Genomic DNA, 18,878 nt, shown 5'->3' with positions numbered 1-18,878 from the left:
TGTTTAATCTTTCCCCTGCTTTTCTTTTTATCCAGAAGCTAGATAATACCTGACTCCTACTTCCAAAACCATAATTTCTTCTGGCTCAAGAATTCCACAGCTACAAACTGATTGAGAGTAGGAGAAATCTTCAGAGAAATATTGCAGTATGTTTGCTCTGTTCTTTCCGTTATTGCTCTGCATTGGCCAATACACACCTCGGACAGTGGGGTTAGATAGACCTTTTTGTATGGCTGCTGTTCCAAGTGTGCGTGTGCTTGGTAATAATGAGGGGGGAAAGTCCCAGCAGAAATGACCAATAAAAAAGAACGGAGCAAAAATCTTTGAGTTAACCTTAAGGTCTTTCAAGCCTGCAGTTACTGAGGAGTAAAATCAAGGCATCTCTTTCTAGGAAGCAAAAACATTTCCTGTGTTTCCTGAATTGCTTATCCTATGGCTTATATTGAAGGGAAGCTGTTGCCAATGGTGGCCAAATGGTAGCATTTTCATTACTTTATATCTAACCTTAAGGACTTGGTTGCTTAGTAAGTACACTTACTACTTTCTTTGTAGAAACTAATTTATTATTAGTCGCTGAATTTGAGCGGATGGTATGGAAGAATAGTTTGAATTATAGAGCATGGTTATGGCTGATTGATGTTACTTAAGAGCACAGAGTCATGCTCCTGGGCAGTCTGAGGGTTGCAGAGCCCAGGCACCGACTGGGGAGCAGTGGTTCAGAAGGTATAATGTTGTAGACTTTGAGCTTTCTAATGTAAAAATGTTTTGATTAGCAAAGTCTATATGGTGCTAGTCTGAAGTCTAGACAACTGTCTATATGTTTTCAAATAAACAGTTACTTATTACTATTATGTATAGTTAATTGAATAGAAGCCAATGCTTCAAATCAGGATAATCTTTTATCATGTAGTATTAAAATTAGTCTTGGGTGCATCTTTTACAAGACTGTTTTGTGTCTACCTCTCCTAAAGGGTTTCCATCCAGGCTCTGGTTGGCACCTCCAAATGCATCAAAAGCTCTGATTGATTAGATTCTGGCAGGAGACTTGGGCAAGCATGGATTTGTTCAGAACTGTATTCAGAGGCCTATTCTAGAGAAAGAAATGTATTAAAGATACACTGTATAATTTCATTGTATAAAGTGAAATTATCCTAGCCTATTAACTCTCCTATGAGTTAACGATGATAACTGATTATGCTGTTTACTAAGATGTTGTACTTAAAAAGAACACAACACCCCCCTCCAGTGCACACTTCTTGTTCTATGAGCTTTAGTGTGTGTGGCAGGGAGGGTGGGGAGTGTCTATTTACATTACACTATTACACATCTTTGGAAGTTTATTTAATCACCAAAGTCTTCTCTAAAAACATAAGAGACTAAACCACTACTGTGCTGTAGGTCCACACAGATGTAGCAAAGCACAGAAGCTTTTCTGAACACTTTTAAAGGAATAAATATTCAAGAAGCGTGATTCAGCACCAAAGCCACAAAATTCTCAGTCTTACTGATTTTTAGTAAGACTTAGATGAAGCCCTTAGTCTTTATGATCATCTTTCATGACATTAAATGCTGAACTTGGCCTATGTTTGCCCACTTGCCATCCACTCAGCTGCCCTACTGTTCTCTATAGTAGTTGGCAGACTCATGAGATTTATTTTTTTTATGTGTTTCAGACAAACAGATAATACACTGTAGAAGCACACTCCTAATTCTGATAGGCAAAGCTATGATATCCTTCACTGGAACATGTAACAATGGTAACCTACTAGCAAAGACTTGGTCATTAATGAGGAATCTGTTTTTCAGCATAGCAATGCTCCACCTGTATGGTGGTTAAGAAACTTGTGTATGTTAATTTGCGTATTATTTCTCCTCAGTCAAAATACAGAAGATAAAAACTGGGTCAGAAATGCTAAATTGCATTGTATGTCAGTATCACTTGCTATGATATTTTAAAAAATTGGTGATTCTTTAAAATAAAATTTTAGATAAAGATTACATTTTTCTTTACATGAGAAAAAAAGTGAGACTTTTCAAAGTTCACTCTTTAAAATTATTTAGAACAATTAAATAGTTCTAGGCACTAAAAGAAGCAGGAAGAATAAGGAGTGCAGGGAAGGGAGCAATGCAAAATATTACTGTCTCCTTTGTATCTTAAAAAGGAAGGGAAGTTGCAGAAACAATTAGTTCTGTGTTTCTACAAGCCACTAACATTCTTGTATTCCCTTCTTTTTTTCCTTGTGTGTTGGTTGGTTCTGGGATGGACTGTTCCATTGAGGCATTTCAGGAGCTTTCAATAGAAGAAAGATGCACATCCAACAGAAGTTAGTAAAAATATACTCGAGCAGTTCTATGATTGTAATCATACTGGCACCACAAAACAATCCAAGCTGGCCACCTATATCAGCTGTAATATAAAGAAATAAACATATGTCATCCTAAGCATTTGGTTTAGTCTAGCAAGCAAACAAAACCCTGCCGGGTTCAAGTGTTAAATAAATTCAATATACATAATCCATCACTTTAAGAAAACAGAATTAATATCCTTAAGAATGTTTATTGGAGAAGACTAATGTGTTTCTTAAAATCCTAAATAAAGTAAGTACAACACAACATATCCTACTGTGAAACAGGTACTTAAAATATTTCCTACTTCTCTGCCTTTTTAACCGTTCTCTTGCTTCTCCTCCCCGCATTCTCTCTCTCCCCTCGAAATCCCATAAACTTCACTATTCTTACAGTCCTGCATGTGATATAGCCGTAAACTAGTGCCAAAGTTAATTCTTACTCTCAGCTGCTGTCTATACTGCAGGTTCTTTAATGGAACGACAGGAGACAGTATCAAAAATGACCATGAGGCAGACATGATTATTACCATTATAATATAAAAGGTATTGCTTTTTGTTTAGAAGCCCACATAGGCTAAGACTCGGGACGGGAGAGAATAAAAAAACAGTTTGGTTTGTGTAGTTTTTTTTATTTTTAGATTAATTATTAATCAGCAATAAATAAATATTAAACATTCACTTACCAAGCAACTCGGATATAGTCAAGGCCTTCTGCTGCTGTGTTATTTTGTAGCTCAGATCATGATATTTAATGTCAATACGCACAAGGTTCTGCCTAATGACAAATACATACAGTCAGGAGTGCTGTTCATTTTTACCAATATTTATCAGAGTGGACAGAGTTCAGGGAGAGTGATAGTGTCTTTTAAAGAACAATTAGATGAGTGTTACCAAAATGAGTTAGATGACCGAAGGAAAAAAAGTGTCCTAATAACAACAGTTATAACAGGAGCTTATCAAAGGAGTAGATCTTCAGACTATGTTGAAAAAGTAACTCTAGATCTGTACTGTGAGATAAACTTGTACTTTTTAAGGGTCACAGAGATAAGCTTGAGTGGAAGTGTCAAGCGTCCTGACCTACAGCTGATACAGTACTTGGAAGTGTAGTCTACCACTCTTGATTGTGTGCAGCTGCATATTTAATTGTGCTTATTATTTCAATGAGCATGTCTGTGCAGAAGAGCCTTTACCCTATACTCAGTTCTATCCTCTGCTAATAGCCTCGCTTACCTAATTATATTCTTGCCTGCTGCAAAAGCGGAAGAGTAGGTAAATCTCAGTTGGAGCAAGACCTGTGGAATGATTCAGTGTGCATACGGAGCTCATCTTTATGATACCATGTCTGCAGAAAGATTCTGCCTAACTCCTAAATAGAATATAAACATAGCAGTTGTGGAATAAAAGACACAAAAACTGATTGCACACATGATGTTGTGACCTTTAAGAATAAAAGTAGCGATTATTCTTCAGAAGTGTGAACAGCTACAGATTTTTGGGTTGACAGTGATAATGAGCTCATTAAAAATATTCATGAAAATAAAGTATTTGCTATACAAAATAATCACTTCTATCTTTTTAGGTGATAATTCTAAAACTCAGGTAACACTGAGTAATAAAAATAATCTTATTCTCATAGCTTCTGTTAATAAGACTTCCTACCATTGTCATGGAGTTGCTAGCAGAACTATCCAATAAATATTTAACTTTTCCCTTCTTACATCTTCAGAAATCAATAGATGTCTATGTTTTATAGTTCGGAATATGTACTCGTTAATATGTGGGCAGCGTTCCTATTGGTTAAGGCTTGGTAAGAGGGGAATGTTCTGTATTTTCACTTGCTTAATTGAATAATTACTGGGTTGCGCATGATATTTACAGACAATAAAATAATCAACAAAGATAAAACATCCTCAAAGGATTAATATCTTTTGCATATAACAACAGGTTTAATTTTCATAATCTTCATTAGGGACAGACTTTTTAATAGGGCCTGTAGTGATAGGACAAGGGGTAATGGTTTTAAACTAAAAGAGGGTAGATTCAGACTAGATAGAAAGAAGAAATTTTTTACAATGAGGGTGGTGAAACACTGGAACAGGTTGCCCAGAGAGGTGGTAGATGTCCTATCCCTGGAAATATTCAAGACCAGGCTGGACTGGGCTCTGAGCAACCTGATCTAGTTGAAGATGTCCCTACTTATTGCAGGGGGTTGGCCTAGATGACCTTTAAAGGTCCCTTCCAACCCAAACTATTCTATGATTCATACAGTTTCTCTTCACATATAAATATATGCAAGCATTTGCAGACTGATGGCTTCAAGACTGAGAAAACTGAAGCCACTGAAACAATGAAATACTCATAGATATTTCATTAACCAAATTTTCTACAGTTCTTTATAAACATATTTTGATGTTGTGGATACTATGAGTTCATGTAGCACCTGTCTTAATACTTATTTGTACCGTTGACATCTACGTCTGTGAGCAAGAGGCAATGCAGTCTATAAAACTGTATTAAATGCTCTTTGACAACTAGATTGTATCTTTCTAGTAAAAAAATCTGGAAATCATTCTATTTTTGGATATATAATGCTTGTGTTTGCAAGGAAATCTGGCATCAATTTATTAAATTGTAACAGTAAGGCACGCATAAGCATATATGATATCTCTTCTATGGATTTAAAAGTACGCAGATTATGTCGCTACTACTGAGTGACACAGCTCTATGCATAACATAAGTTCTAATACCATTTCCTGGTTAAAAGGTGTAGTCAATACAGTTGAGATATGTTTTCACACTAGAAAGTCTCTTCTTTTGGGTATAGACCTACTTTCTTTTGCTGTGTAGTGTTTTCAGTCACACAGATAGAACCATGCTATTTCACTCTTCTGCTACCTCATGAGAATTAATATTGTACCAAATATTTTCTAAATAACTTTTATAATATAAACGGTATTAGTGAATTCTACTAACAACAGAAAAGATTATTAAACCTGTGACATTATTGCTACAATAAAACCTAGTTCTTCAGTGCTTATGAACCTTTCTTTGGGAATGGGTTGAGAGAAAGGAGAACAACTTTATATAATATCTATTTAGGTTGTTCATTGACTTCAGGCGTGGAAGGGTGAAGATTTGTCTTCTTTATTGGATGGATTGCTCACGTGGATCATGGATAGGTTTGATAACCCTGCTATTTCTTTATTCTTAATGGCAAAAATGATCAAAAAACTTTGTTATAAGAGATCAATGACACAGAAGGTAATCGAGAACATCATTACTTTTTAATTGCAGTATTTATTTTATGTTATCCACAAGTCTTAAATGTATCTAGGTATATTTTATACATATATGAATATGTATAAATCTTAACCAATTTTGTCTAAGAGATTATTTTATCTCACAGACAACATTATTAATACCACACATAAGTATCTTTTTAAAAGGTCATATTTACATCATATGCTCTGTTAGCACACTTAAAAGTAATGGATAATTTCTTTATTAGAGGAGGTGTTAAGCAAGATTACCTGATGTATTCTGGGCTTTTCTTCAGTTTTGCAGAAAAGTATTTTATGGCTTTTTCTCCTCCAAAACTTGAATAGGTGACAGTGGTAGGATAATCTATTTCTTCACATGGGGCAGGGCAAGTGGAATTGTGAGTTCCTACTGTACATAATCCTTTTACCTCTATATCATCTGAAATTTCAGGAGAAAGAATTTACATAATATTTCTAAAAAAGCACACAGTTTAAAAACTTTTTTTTTAAAAACTTACAAAATTACTTTTAACTGACTTATCCTGAGAAAAGTGGATACTTCTCAGTTTTGAAGGAAAAAATAAGTATTTGTAAATGGCATTTGGGAAACTGGTGCACAGTAATAAGGGTTGAGATTTTTTTGGTCACTTTTTCCAAAGAAATTCAGCATCTGTAAGTCTTTCTGCCTTCATTAGGACTTTATGTTCTTATTATTTCTCATCCACAGTTAAACAGTAGGACAACTGAAGACTTTCCATGTTCTGTGCTAGCTTTCTGATTACCTACTTGGGTATATAATCCTTGGTCTTGATGCCTCGATATCTCCCTAGCATAGAAACAGCTTCCAGAGCAATGCCAGTTGTAGTTTACTATCATCTGATAACTACATAAAAATCTTGGTAAGCTAAGTTCCCTTTACCTTAACCCCTGCCTGCCATTTGATAATTGGGCTTAAGACAGCTAAGAGGGCTTAGTGACAGCTTTGTTCCTTCAAATACCAAAGAAAAGTCACAAAATTCTGCAGGTCTGACTGCTCACGGGCAGCCATTCCTCTGACAAGGATCTAGCAGAAAGAAATCATTATGGAAATCTGGGAAAGCTGGAGAAAATTCATGTAGAAGAAAAATGGTAAGGCATAAATATTTCCTACAGGATAAACCATCACCCAAAGCCATCTGGTACTCTGAGATGAGTTCCAGAACCTCCTGCTTGTGATGCTCTATTTGTCCTGGTGTGGTGGCGACCGTTGCGTCTGTTCCCTCTGCGTGTGGGCTTCTTGCTTTTGCAAACCACAGGGGAGGAGATATCTCAGCCTGGTACTTTATGATTTGAGGTACCCTCCAGGGATGCTGGGGTTGTGGATTTCATTCTGGATAGCTGGCCTTTAGAGTTCCTAAAATGAATGCTCTCACCAACGGTAGGTCCTGCAGATACTGGATCAGTGTGCTGTCATTTGAGATTTTGTTATCAGATGTCTAACCTCTCCTGCACTGTAAAAGGAGACTTAGCACCTAACTTGGAGTCCTGGGGACCAGACACCTACAAGCCAGATTCACCATGTACAGTACTGTGATGCCAGTTCCTTCTGGCGTCCAGCTTTGAATCCTATCCATCCTTGAAAAGACTTAGGGGTCATTTGTGTTTATTGCTCAGTGGTTTCTCTGAAAGTTGATCACAGAGTATCCATTAAGTAAAATAATATACTTATTTCCACCATGACAGACTATCGAAGATCATGATTATATAAGAATGTGAACTTAGTGGAGCCTATTTCAAAAGAGCCACAGGAAAAAGAAATAGTCATTGTTCATAGTAATAGATCTTGCCTGAATGTTGCACATACCTAATCAAAACAGAAATAAACCCCTGCACAGGCCCCCCAGAACTTGTTAATCTACTTGGTATCTTAATCATCCATTCCTTTGGGAAGGGAGAGTCACGTTACATAGCATAATCCAATACAATTAAAAAGGAGGCTTTCTGAAGTTCATGAGAAGTTACTTCTCAGATTACTATTTGCGGTATTTTCCAGAAAGTCTGTTGTAGTGACTTACAAGTTTCATATCTACTGTGTGCAGATTATTTGCTTATGGAAATGAATTGCATTTGGAGCACTTTGAAAATATATAATTAATTTTACTTCTGAAAAGATAAAACCTTAAAGTCCAGTGATTTTGAATTATTTTTTCTATCAGTTAGCAAACCTGTTATTACTGTGCTGTTCACTTTTCTGTCACAAACAAAAAGAATACAACATTGGATCTAGAAGGATGAATACCATGAAGATGCAAAAATGCAAGCCAGAGGCTTGATAACCGAAAACAGATTAACTTAACATTCTTCCATTTGAAACCATTTCTTATTATTAAAATGAATTCTTATGTTTTTTTTTTAATTGGCATCTATTTAATGCTCTGTCTGGTCTCTATTTTCAGAATATTAAATGAACTGGGATGTACTCCATTTCAGTACTAGTTTCAGTATTTTGTTTTAATTGATAAATATTGTCTACTGTTTGGAATTGGCTTAGAAAATATGAATATTAAGTTATTACTTACAGACTGCTGGATAAACACAAGTGTAAAACTTCAGCAAATCACATTCTGTTCCATTTCCTTGAAAATAAACCACAAACTTTAGGAACTTCAGTTAACAATCTAATCCTTAGCTCTATTTGTACTAAACTGAAACATAATGTCATCAAAGCCTGCTCACCACTTCATGTTTATCATTACACAACTGAGAAATCGATTCAGTTGGGCACAGTGCAGTTACCCACACCAAAAGGGGCACATAGTGAAAAGAGACAACAGCCCAAGCCAGGAGGCTTGCTGTTGGTGCAAACACCTTTATTATGCCAGAATTAAGCTTGTGGCTCACTCTTTGTGCTAGCTTGCTAAAGCCAGGAATTTCTGTTTTCTCCTAGTGGAAATGAAAAAACAAAGTAGGGTAGATGGGATATATGATTACACCCCATGTGTTCCAGCAAAAGTTTTGAAATTCGTGCAAGAGTTGTTTGGAGGCCTAAGGGGTAACCCTGAGCTAATAGCAAAATTTTCAGATTTCAGATGGTCTCAAGTTTCACCCCAATTTTTTCCCTTGCATGGAAATATTACTTAGCAGTTTAGCACACAGTTGAAGAAGGCATTGCCCTCCTTTATCTAACTGTCACTTTATGAAGCTCTCACCCATGGTATGGGAGACCTAGACTTAATTTCCTTCTCAAACCCCTTTCCATGAGAGTTTCCGGGAGACTGCCAACCTCCTTTCCAAGAGGTTGTCAAACAGGTTAGAGATTACCCATTAATGGGTCTCCCTTAGTGAAAACATTCTACCTTGCTTGGGGATATTTAAAAATAGAGTCAGAAAGTGCAGGCGTGACGGTGGTTTTCTGGGCCACTAATTGTGAGAAAAGAGCTGTAAGAGTAGAGATTTGGGTTCCAGCTCTTGCTTCAGAGAGAGGTGACAGTATTATCATTACTTTTAATGCTGAAAAGGTGGGAGGGAGGAGACTGGTCAGGGCTCAGTGTTACTGCTTTACTTTTCTAGAGTGATTAAGATGCCTGGATTCTTGAGGGGAGTGTTACAGCATACACCTGTACTCTGCATTTTGGGCTGATTAGATGGTTCCATGCAGCCTTTTGGCTTTTGCAGAGCCCTCTTCTGGTGCCACATGATTCATGTGGGGGACCTCGGTTTGTGCCTTCAAGCAGTCGGTTCTGCTGCGGCTGCTAAACACCTGCAAAATAGGTTTTCTGCGGTACATGTGAAAATCTATGTCTGCGTATGGATTTAGTTCCAGCAATTTAGGAAGTCAGGTTGAAGACTACAGACTTGTCTCACAGCCCTGAGGCATAATCTTTTCTTTCAAGTGTTTTGGTCTGTATCCTAAGAATAGCCAATAACCCAGATACTGGATCTAGAGCTGACCAAACACCTTTTAAAAAAAAAAAAAAAAAGACTAATATAATTTTAATTAATCCCAGCTGTAGATATCCCTCAAGCGTGTGCCCCATGTCCTTTCCTGTTCAATAACAGGTGAGGTCTCCTAGCAAGATGATCAGTGTATGGTATGATGATATTCCTGAGAAATACCTGGAAGAATGAATGGCAAACAGCCACACCGGTCCTGTATGTACCGGGCTTTGCATTCCTGCAAACATCCATTAGTACTATAAATCTTGTGGTATTGAAGCTTGAGATCAGGCTTGCACTCTCCCCATGGATATTCTTGGATAATTGACTGTAGGGTAATAATAACAGAAGATACAATTTTTTTTTGTCTCTGTTTTAAATTTAGATACTATTTTCTCACATTTTAAAGTGCTGAAGGAAGCCTGTTGAAAACATAAGCAGTAACATTGTGATTTAATTGGAGGCAATTACAGTTTGTGTTTTTGGGATTATAAAATCATCTCCTCTCTCACAGCAAAAGTAGGACCTGATCAGACAGCTTAGCGCAGAAGGGTAGTCCACTCCACTTGGATTCTGCTAGGAATCCGAGACAACCTTAATGGTTACAGAATGTGTTGATGGGGAAATGCTGTGTTGTCCTTATATTGTTATATGTCAGCGAGATTGTCAGATGTTAGAAAAGAAAGGCTGACTTTAATAGATACAGATTATGAAGACCAATGACATCCTCCCCCAAAATAGCAGTAATTTTTTTGTGTGTCTGGAGGAAATGTTATTTTTAGGAGTCACTTTGGCATGATAAATATTTTAACTTCCAAAATGTCTAATTCATTGTCATGCTTCAGAAGAGAATTAGAGACAGTAAAGACTAATATTTCCACTTGATGGACAAAGTCCTTACCTTCAGCTGGCGGATTGCTACCTGTGAATGCATGCCGACTGGTGTTAATAAACCTAAACCATCAAAGCGTGGAAGCTCTTTGGGTGAATGGATAACAAAAGTTATACCAGCATCAGTATAACCAAGAGCAGGTTCGTCAGTGAATTGCTCCTAATACAAAAAGAATTATTTAAAACAGTTTTGGCTTTGCTTACCAAATGAAGCTTTAGCTATACTTAAAATGGTACTATGCTTTTTATTTGGTCTTGTATTTCTAGTCACATTTTTGGCAATTTACAGAAAAATATAGAAGCAAACTGCCTTGAATTTCCTTTGTTGATTACCTCTGTGGGTTTCCTTCCAGTTACTATAAATTTTCAGGTTTTTTATTCCTTCTGTCATCTCCCAGTTTCAAACGCAAGAAGGCATAGATGAACATTTACTCATAACCTGGATATTCGCTCCTTTTACTTGCAACTACCCATCACATTTCAGCAAACTTCCCATTACCCTCTCCAGAAAACCTGTCACTCCTGTCTCAAAATTCCTAGAGAACAAAAGTCTAAGTCACTTATCACTCTAGATTTTAGTTTTCTTCCCTGATCTCACAAGGTGATATTCCCTGAGTTTTCTGGGGTTTGTTGGTCAAAGACAATTCTAATAAGGTCAGAGACTATTTACATTGCAAAGACCAGATCTTAGCTGGCATTGAACGTTTACAGCTGCTGCTGCTGCAACTAAAATTCAGTACTACTTAGAAATTGGCACTGTATGACCTTCCCTACTGGGCCTTTTGTTAAAATGAAATGATATTATCCCGAAGTGCTTGTATAAAAAAAAGTGCTCTGATGATGTGTTTCACTTGCAGGTGAACTGTGTGTATACACATATATATGCTCACTTGCAACTTTCAGAACCATTTAGCTGGGGACAGAGTCAATAATAATTCTGACTTTTAAAATCTGTATTAGATATTTCCTTTAAAATACCCTCTCACTCAGAAATAGTCTTGATACAGAATTTTGTGCATAAAATTCTGAAGGTCTGAGTAAAATCAACCAAACAAAAAACCAAACCCAAAACAAAACACCTCTACTCATCTATAAGCCATTACATGATTCGTTGTTTATAGTCATTAGGATAGTTGTACCTGTTGGACATCAAAAAGCAAATGTAAGCCTCTTCCAGACAAACTCACTCTTCTTGCTGGAAGATCATTGTGATTAAAAGTAAAGCAGTTTCCATATTCAGTGAAAACATGTTCAAAATCCTTCAATAAAGGAAAATAAGAAAGAGTAAAATGAAAGAAAGATCACTTGAAGTTTCTTTAGTGAATTACAATGCAAGAGATGGACTACTGGGGTTGTCTGGGTTTTTTCCCCCCAAAGGCAGTGCTAAATATTACAATGGAAAAGTGGTGATTGATGGAAATATTCAAAAGGATTTAATCCCTTTCTATAGAAAATGAAATTTAGAGGAGAAATTTCACATCGTTTATTAATATCTATGAGCTGTTCAGAATCATTTAATGAGGTCCTGTTGTTTTTCTATACCTGTTACATTATATAGAAATTATATATTCAAAAACAATTTGTTTAATTTTTCCAGTAGATGTTTAGTGAAGACTGTTTCAAAACTAAATGTCATGTTACATATTAAAGTACAGTATTTGCATTTTTTCCCAAAGGTATCTCATCATTTAATATGACTGCATCTCATTGCTTTAGTTTTAGTTATTCGCACTAGTGTCTTTCAGTTAAGAGAACTCTCCAATCCCTAATTTTGGAAGCTACAGCATGTGTAAAGGTTAGATTAATCTGAAAGAATATAGGCCTGCCTTTTCTGTTCACGTTTTCTATTTAAGTTGGGAATTGCTCTATGGAAGAATCGACATAAAAATGGGACGATCATATTCTTTGGCTGTTGCCCAAAATTCCCAAAGATGGGCTATTTTCACCTTATTATTTAAAATTCCTGTGAACTCTGCATATAGTTACCCCGGCTGTCTATATTCTTGACCTCAAGAACAAAACTACGCAATCATGTCATGCAAAAAAACTCCGTTCAAGCTGACCATCCTTATAGGCCATTTATGGAAAAGGTTGTTAGATACAGCCTGGAGGTATGACAGCTTTCAAAGGCTGCTATCTGTGCAGAAGTGGCACTAGGCAGAGAGCAATTTAGACTGAAATCCCATTTTACAGCTCAGGGAGTCCAGCAGGCTGTCTCTGCAGTCAGTGGGAGAATTGGGGTCCTCAGGGTGGTTTAAAGCAGGACTTTTTTTTCTCCATTGGCTGACTGTAAAGGGAAAACAGGGGGAGTAGCTGGCAAAGCTAGATGTCTCATGCTGAGTGGTAAGAATACATCCCCTTCCCCTCCATGCTACTGTTTTAGTAAAATAAACATATTTACCTGTGGGTAACATGGCTTTCCAAAAAATTCACATTCTAGCAATGTGCTGCTGTTCAGATAAAACCCATTTTTCCTTGTAAACTCTTTGATGCTGAAGTTCTGGTTCCCAAGAAGGAAATCATTTAGCTCTTGAGAATATTTATCTTCCACAGCAAATTTTTGGAGAACTCCAGACACAATGTTCCAAATTAAAAAAATTATTTTGAGGTTGCTTACTGCATGAGCTTGAAACCTGTCAGTGGGAAGGAGAAAGAATTGCTTGGAGTTCTGTAGAATTATAGGACTGATCTCAAGGCTGCTCTTGCCAAATCTGTGACATGATTTGTTGTCTGCTTGCAAACTATAAGTGATTCTTGCCCACTACGTTGCACTTTGATCTCTACAACATGAATAACAACAATATAGTCTCAATTTCTAGGAAGGTATTTTCCATATCTGAAGACAGAAAATGGACACTTTCCCATGGCTATTCTGGTCAGTCATATTGGCAATACTTCTGTTGTGTGTGGTTGTTTATTAAAAAAACAAAAACCAAAAAACTGAGTAGATTAGCCATTTGCATAAGCAAACAATCAGATTTGTAGAACTGATGACAAGCTGCATTTACATGTGGGAAACTAGCTGGGAGGAGCTGTTCCTTTCAAAAAAGCTGTCTTCCATCATTTAGAAAATTGATTTCTAAGTGCATTTGCAGTAATCTCAGATACCTGTTTTACTAAGGCACTACACCCCAGTGTAGAGACAGTCTATCTTCCCGTGAGCTCTGTGGCTGGTGACACAGTGGTATAAACCAAGGATCCTAGAATCCACTTGAAAAATCTCAGAAATGTGGTGAGGGATTGGAAGTGCTTTCCTGATGTACAGCATTGAAGTCCTTTACTGAAGTAAAGTAAGGGTTTACAGAACAGTCGTAAGTTTGAAAAGAGAATAAACACAAATGAAACTACAATACCATGTTCTTTAGAATTGCCATTTTATGTAATCCTATTTTCAAAAATATATCAATGTATTTGTATAATAGATCTTAATGGCCCAACTTAACGAAGATTTGTAGGAACAACTCTTCACAACTGAATTTGAGTCAAAAAATAAAAGCAAAGGTAGATCTGTGCCTCTTTGTCCTGCCAACAAAAATCACTGGTTACTAAAAACAGGAGGGAAGGATAAGCGCAGCATGAACAACAGATGGATGTGGCAGCAAACTGCTGCTTAGGCGGACAACTGCCATGCTCAATAGCTGACTATTTACTTACAATGTGCTGCCGCTATAGTTACAAGAAGTGAGGCATTTTTATAATAGACAGCCCACTGTAATCAAGAGGGACTTCTATCCGCAGTGCATGTTGTGCAGTATAACCCAGGATGGGTTATGCAGGGCAATGGGAAGGAGGCATAGTGAGGCAGAACGGCTACAGATATTTGAGACTTGGACTTCTGGCTGATTCTGCCAGCAAGAGGTAAAAGACAAGAAAATTTACAATTCTTGAGGAAACAATGTGGGTAAACTTTCTGTGTTTCTAAAACTGTTCCTAAATTACATGTTTGCTCTAAAAATCAGGCTGTAGGTTTATTACATTATTTTCAAAGTGGCTGCATCTGAATTTTGGCCATTATCTTCAAATGTAGAAATCTGTAGTGAAGTTCCTGCTTAGATACATGACTTCCAAACAAACCAAATGCTTCCCTCCTGCAAATCCCACTGACATCAGCTGGAACTGTAAAGGCTGAGCACCTCTGGAAAAAAAGTATCTACTTTGCCTAAGATTTCTACATTTGCATGAGGTTTCTATTTGAATCTCTCTATTTGTAAATCTTGTCTTTTATTTTTAACTTGGATGTGACTGATTACTGTCCCTTAGTTACACTGTAGAAGCAAATTCATACATAGAAGAACAACACCAGAGAGGTTTTTCTACTCCAACTTATGTTTTGAAACTTAAAAATCTGTAGTGTAATTGTTCATCTGAAGGAGGGGGAAGATTAAAAAAAAACAACCTCTCTTCCTTGATTCTCGTATTTTCCTCTTCATTTAAATCTCATGTGGTGGTGTGGAAGACATGCCCCTCAGAGCCATATTTTCCTTTTTTTATTTGTTCAAACAAGTTTTGGAACCTGACTGGTTTCAGATAAAGAGGTGTTGCCTCTCAAGAGCAAAACCAAACATTTACCTGTTCAAGTTGCAAAAAGTCACAGCAGGGAATTTGACTTTTTCCACGTACTGAACTACCACTGTAGTTGTGGTTGGCCAGCTGAAGTAGTAGATGAAGCGACTGCAGATTTGCCAAATAACAACGGCAAGACAGCCTGTGACTATTAACAGCCACAGCACTTTGCGAGTCTTGCTCTGCGTTTGAACAATATTATGTACTCCATGAAATGAAGTGGATGAGGCAAACTCCTGATGATACTTCCTTCTGTCTTCCAAACGTGGCAGCAGTTTCTTTATTAAGTACAATCGTATCTTTTCCAATATTCCTTAACATGGAACAAAGTGAAAACACATTTTTAAAATTAGCATTTAAATGGCACTTAAGAAAGGAAACCATGTAATTTTGATATTGGAAAGCAGTTGTAAAATATCTCTTTAATTGTAAATTCTCTCTTTAAGCAGTGAACTTGCTTCTGAGGATGGGAGAGTTGCATGCTAAGAGATGAGCTCAGTGCTGCCTGAGAACAGAGTGCACCTTGCAATATTTTAGGCACACAAATTTTTAAGCACATAAATATAAAAGAGTAGTTCCGCTTCTGTGGAAAAGATTGGATTTTGACATACCTCAGTGACCTAAAACCACAGGTTGCTGTGAACCTACTGTAAAAAGCTAAGCATCTGCTTTTTACAGTAACATCCCATTAAAGGCCTGGTCCTTCATACTTGCTCTGAGAAATAAGGTAAAAAGGGAATGATATGAAAGGGAATTTCACTCTTTCACTATTAAAAATTTCTGGATAAAACTTGAAAGGTTACAGGTTCAAAAGGAAACCTACTTTCTTTTTTTTAGGTTCATACTTGTCTGATTCCATAACTTTGAAACAGGAATGTTTTTAGTTTGCATTTACCCCATGTTTTTTACAAACTGATGTCAAAAAAATCAAACCAAACCAAAATATTTTTAAATCTTAGTTCAAGAGCTATAACAGTAATGAATATAATCAATACCTGGAAATGTAGTCATTTTCTTATGCTTGTTGCTGAATGATCTTTTGAGTATGGATTTGAACAGCATGGTCTTTCTCAAAACATCCAAATGAGGGAAACTTAATAAGACCTTTCCTGTATCTAGTCATAATTGGACCGGTCTCTTTGCAAAGTGCTTCTTTTACGGATTGTTATCTGCTACTTTATTCTGTCATTAAGAAAGTCCATAAGAACAATAAATCGAAGAAAGTTTGTGAGACAATAATAATTAGGATCTGAAAATATATTCTTTAGATCAGTGTTTAACAGCAATTAAATGCTTCCCTAGTTCCGTTTTTTAACCAAAAAATAGAATTAATAGTGTGGCATGTGTGGTAGGAAGAGAATATACCCTTTGTAAGACTGATTTACTTGAGGCTATTACAGTTGGGCAAAGGAACAAAGGGATTTAAGAGTCATCTGCCAAAGCTATCATGACCACATCAGCACTCTGGGATGTTGCTTTGGTCTCTGCACAGTCTCTGGACTGTGATAATGAAATCCCAGATGGTGCTGGATTTCAAAATATTTCTGAAGGGAAAGAATTTTCTTTATGTTGTTCTTTAAAGATCTGCGTAAGAACTTTGATCAATACTGTTATAATTTACTGTGACCCCTTTTTATCACCAAACAGTTTTCTGCTGGAAAACTGTTCAAAAGTTTCCCCCTAGCTCTAGTGACTATTGGATCCCATTGCAAAGCTGTTAGCCATGTGTGCTTTTGTACATCACACTGGAATGGAGTGGATTTCTGGTTTTGCTGTAGCGTGTCTGCAGTGGGACAAACAATTTGCGTGTTCCCTGAATAACAGCAGAGCAAAGTACATTCCTAGAATGTGTCTGCATCTGCTGCTCAACAAGAGACCACAAGCAGGTCAGACCCTTTTCTCCAGGGAAAGCGTTGTGTGTGTTTATTCCTCCTAATGATAGAATGATAGCGTATCCCTACATAAAAGTCGATTGCCACCAAAAACCACTAATTAGTTTAATCAGCAGAAGTGTAACTTAGTTACATGTTTGCATAGATTAAACTGTATTTCAGCTGTTATGCATAGCTACTACAGTAAGTATACATGATGTTTTATTTGATTGCAAAGGTTTTGCTGCTAATGCATAAGATTATCTAATACCATACTGCTGCTTTCATTACTGTCTTTTACCAGAGGAATTAGCACTACTAGGTAAGTGTCTTTAAGAATCCTTACTCTGCCTTTAGATTTCATTAGAAAATGCTATAATTAAAAAAAAAAATAGAAAGAAAGAGAGAAAAAAGATTTTTAACTCCTCTGCATAGAGTCAAGTGGTAAATTTCTAGCATGAAATTTCTCACATGTAGTGGATTGAAAAATAGTATGAAATGTGTAAGTCAGGACTAGCCATTTATTTGGGGATTTGGTCTGTTTATGAGGAATAAGTACATTCCAGTGATATATAATTAATAACAGAATGGTTATTCCAGATGTTGGTTAATGAATAGTAAAATAATACAGCACAATAATGGGTGGTGTGAGATTATAAATGATTAACCCTTCATCCTATGCTGTGCAAAACTTAGGCTGTGTGTATCTGAACTAAGATTGTGTATCCAACACAGCTGAACTAGCTGTAAGTGAATTAGAGTATCCAAGTGCTGCTAGATAGACAGCAAGGTCTTGCAAGACCTTAGACATATTAGACAATAAGGTCTTGAGAGCGCTATGTTCTTTTAGTAGCAATACAAAGTACATTTAATGTAGGCACTACAATAAAAATTTTTTTTTGTCAAAGATGTGAATAAAACCAATATTTATAAAAGATCCAAAGAGTAGCAGATGGATAAATAAAAAAGCAAAGAGGTAACTAAATGAGAGGAATTTGGGTCCAGGAGCAAACCACATGTCTGGAGCCAAATATAGAACATGCATGTAAGAACTAGTAAGGTAGCTTATACGTTCAGATGCTTTGCCTCAGGAAACACTGATTACTGCAGAAGCCCTGAGAACCATCACGATTAGTCAGATAAACCTGATCTTCCAGTCAATGTTGTTAAAGAAGAAATTACTTCCTTGCATGTATAACCAGGGATACATGGCTAGGGAAATATTATTATGAGCTTATATAAAAACCTCAGAAATTCACAGTATCTTTAATGTTAACACTGTAAATTGAATTTAAAGGGCTTTTAAACTTCCGTCAGCAAGTAATTGATCACAGTCTATAACTACTTGTATAGGGAACTGATAGATAATAATAATAGGCTCTTTGATCTAGTGGGGGAAAATGATGTAACAGGACCCAGTGGGAAGAACTAGAAGCTAAGTTCTTACATAGCAGAAATAAGGTACAACATTTTTATTTTGGTATTCCTAATGTTTAATTGTGATTGGATTTTCATTAATGAACATACTAAAAAAGAATGGCTTTTTAAAAGGTAGCTTATCTTCAGCCAGAGCTCTTACCTGGAAGGAGTTATTTCAGGAAGGTTCTATGTGGCCTCTGTGCAAGGGTTAGTTAGTCTAGATAGATTTGTGATTTCCTCTTTACCTTAATCTAAAAATCATTAAGGTATGGTATCATTCAGAGAAGTAATTGCCTAGTTAAAACTGTGTTAGCTTTATTCTAAATGCATAAAGGACCAATACCTAGAGACTTTTCCTCACTTCTTAATTAAATGTACGATTTTTTTTCTACAAGCTTTTTTCATCTCTCCCTTCTTCTTTATATCTTGAAAATGTACACTACTGCTATTTTCCAATAAGGTTGCAAGAGAAAGGAGACAGATTTTCTCATTTTGATTGTCAGTCCTGAAAAAAACTACCAAAATGTAACAAAGCTCTTGATAAAGCACTCTAATATGTCCAATCACATACCTTTAGCATCCAGTTGAATGAATCTCCTAAGCTGGTCCAT

At 36.5% G+C, this 18,878-nt stretch overlaps 1 protein-coding gene across 1 annotated transcript; it reads right to left on the bottom strand.

Annotated features, from left to right (window-relative positions):
- Positions 1-2,207: 2,207 nt before the first annotated feature.
- ASIC5 (acid sensing ion channel subunit family member 5) lies at positions 2,208-18,878 on the bottom strand. The gene is made up of 10 exons (XM_075149433.1): positions 18,839-18,878; positions 14,984-15,290; positions 12,816-13,047; positions 11,554-11,673; positions 10,425-10,574; positions 9,704-9,851; positions 8,167-8,223; positions 5,879-6,047; positions 3,032-3,123; positions 2,208-2,407 (listed from the first exon to the last, which is right to left on the bottom strand). The coding sequence occupies exons 1-10, from the start codon at positions 18,876-18,878 to the stop codon at positions 2,208-2,210; spliced, it is 1,515 nt and encodes a 504-aa protein (XP_075005534.1).

This window comes from Calonectris borealis, chromosome 4 (genome assembly GCF_964195595.1).
Source record: "Calonectris borealis chromosome 4, bCalBor7.hap1.2, whole genome shotgun sequence".
In the NCBI taxonomy this organism is placed as follows: domain Eukaryota; kingdom Metazoa; phylum Chordata; class Aves; order Procellariiformes; family Procellariidae; genus Calonectris; species Calonectris borealis.
This window is presented reverse-complemented; position numbering and strand designations above follow the sequence as displayed.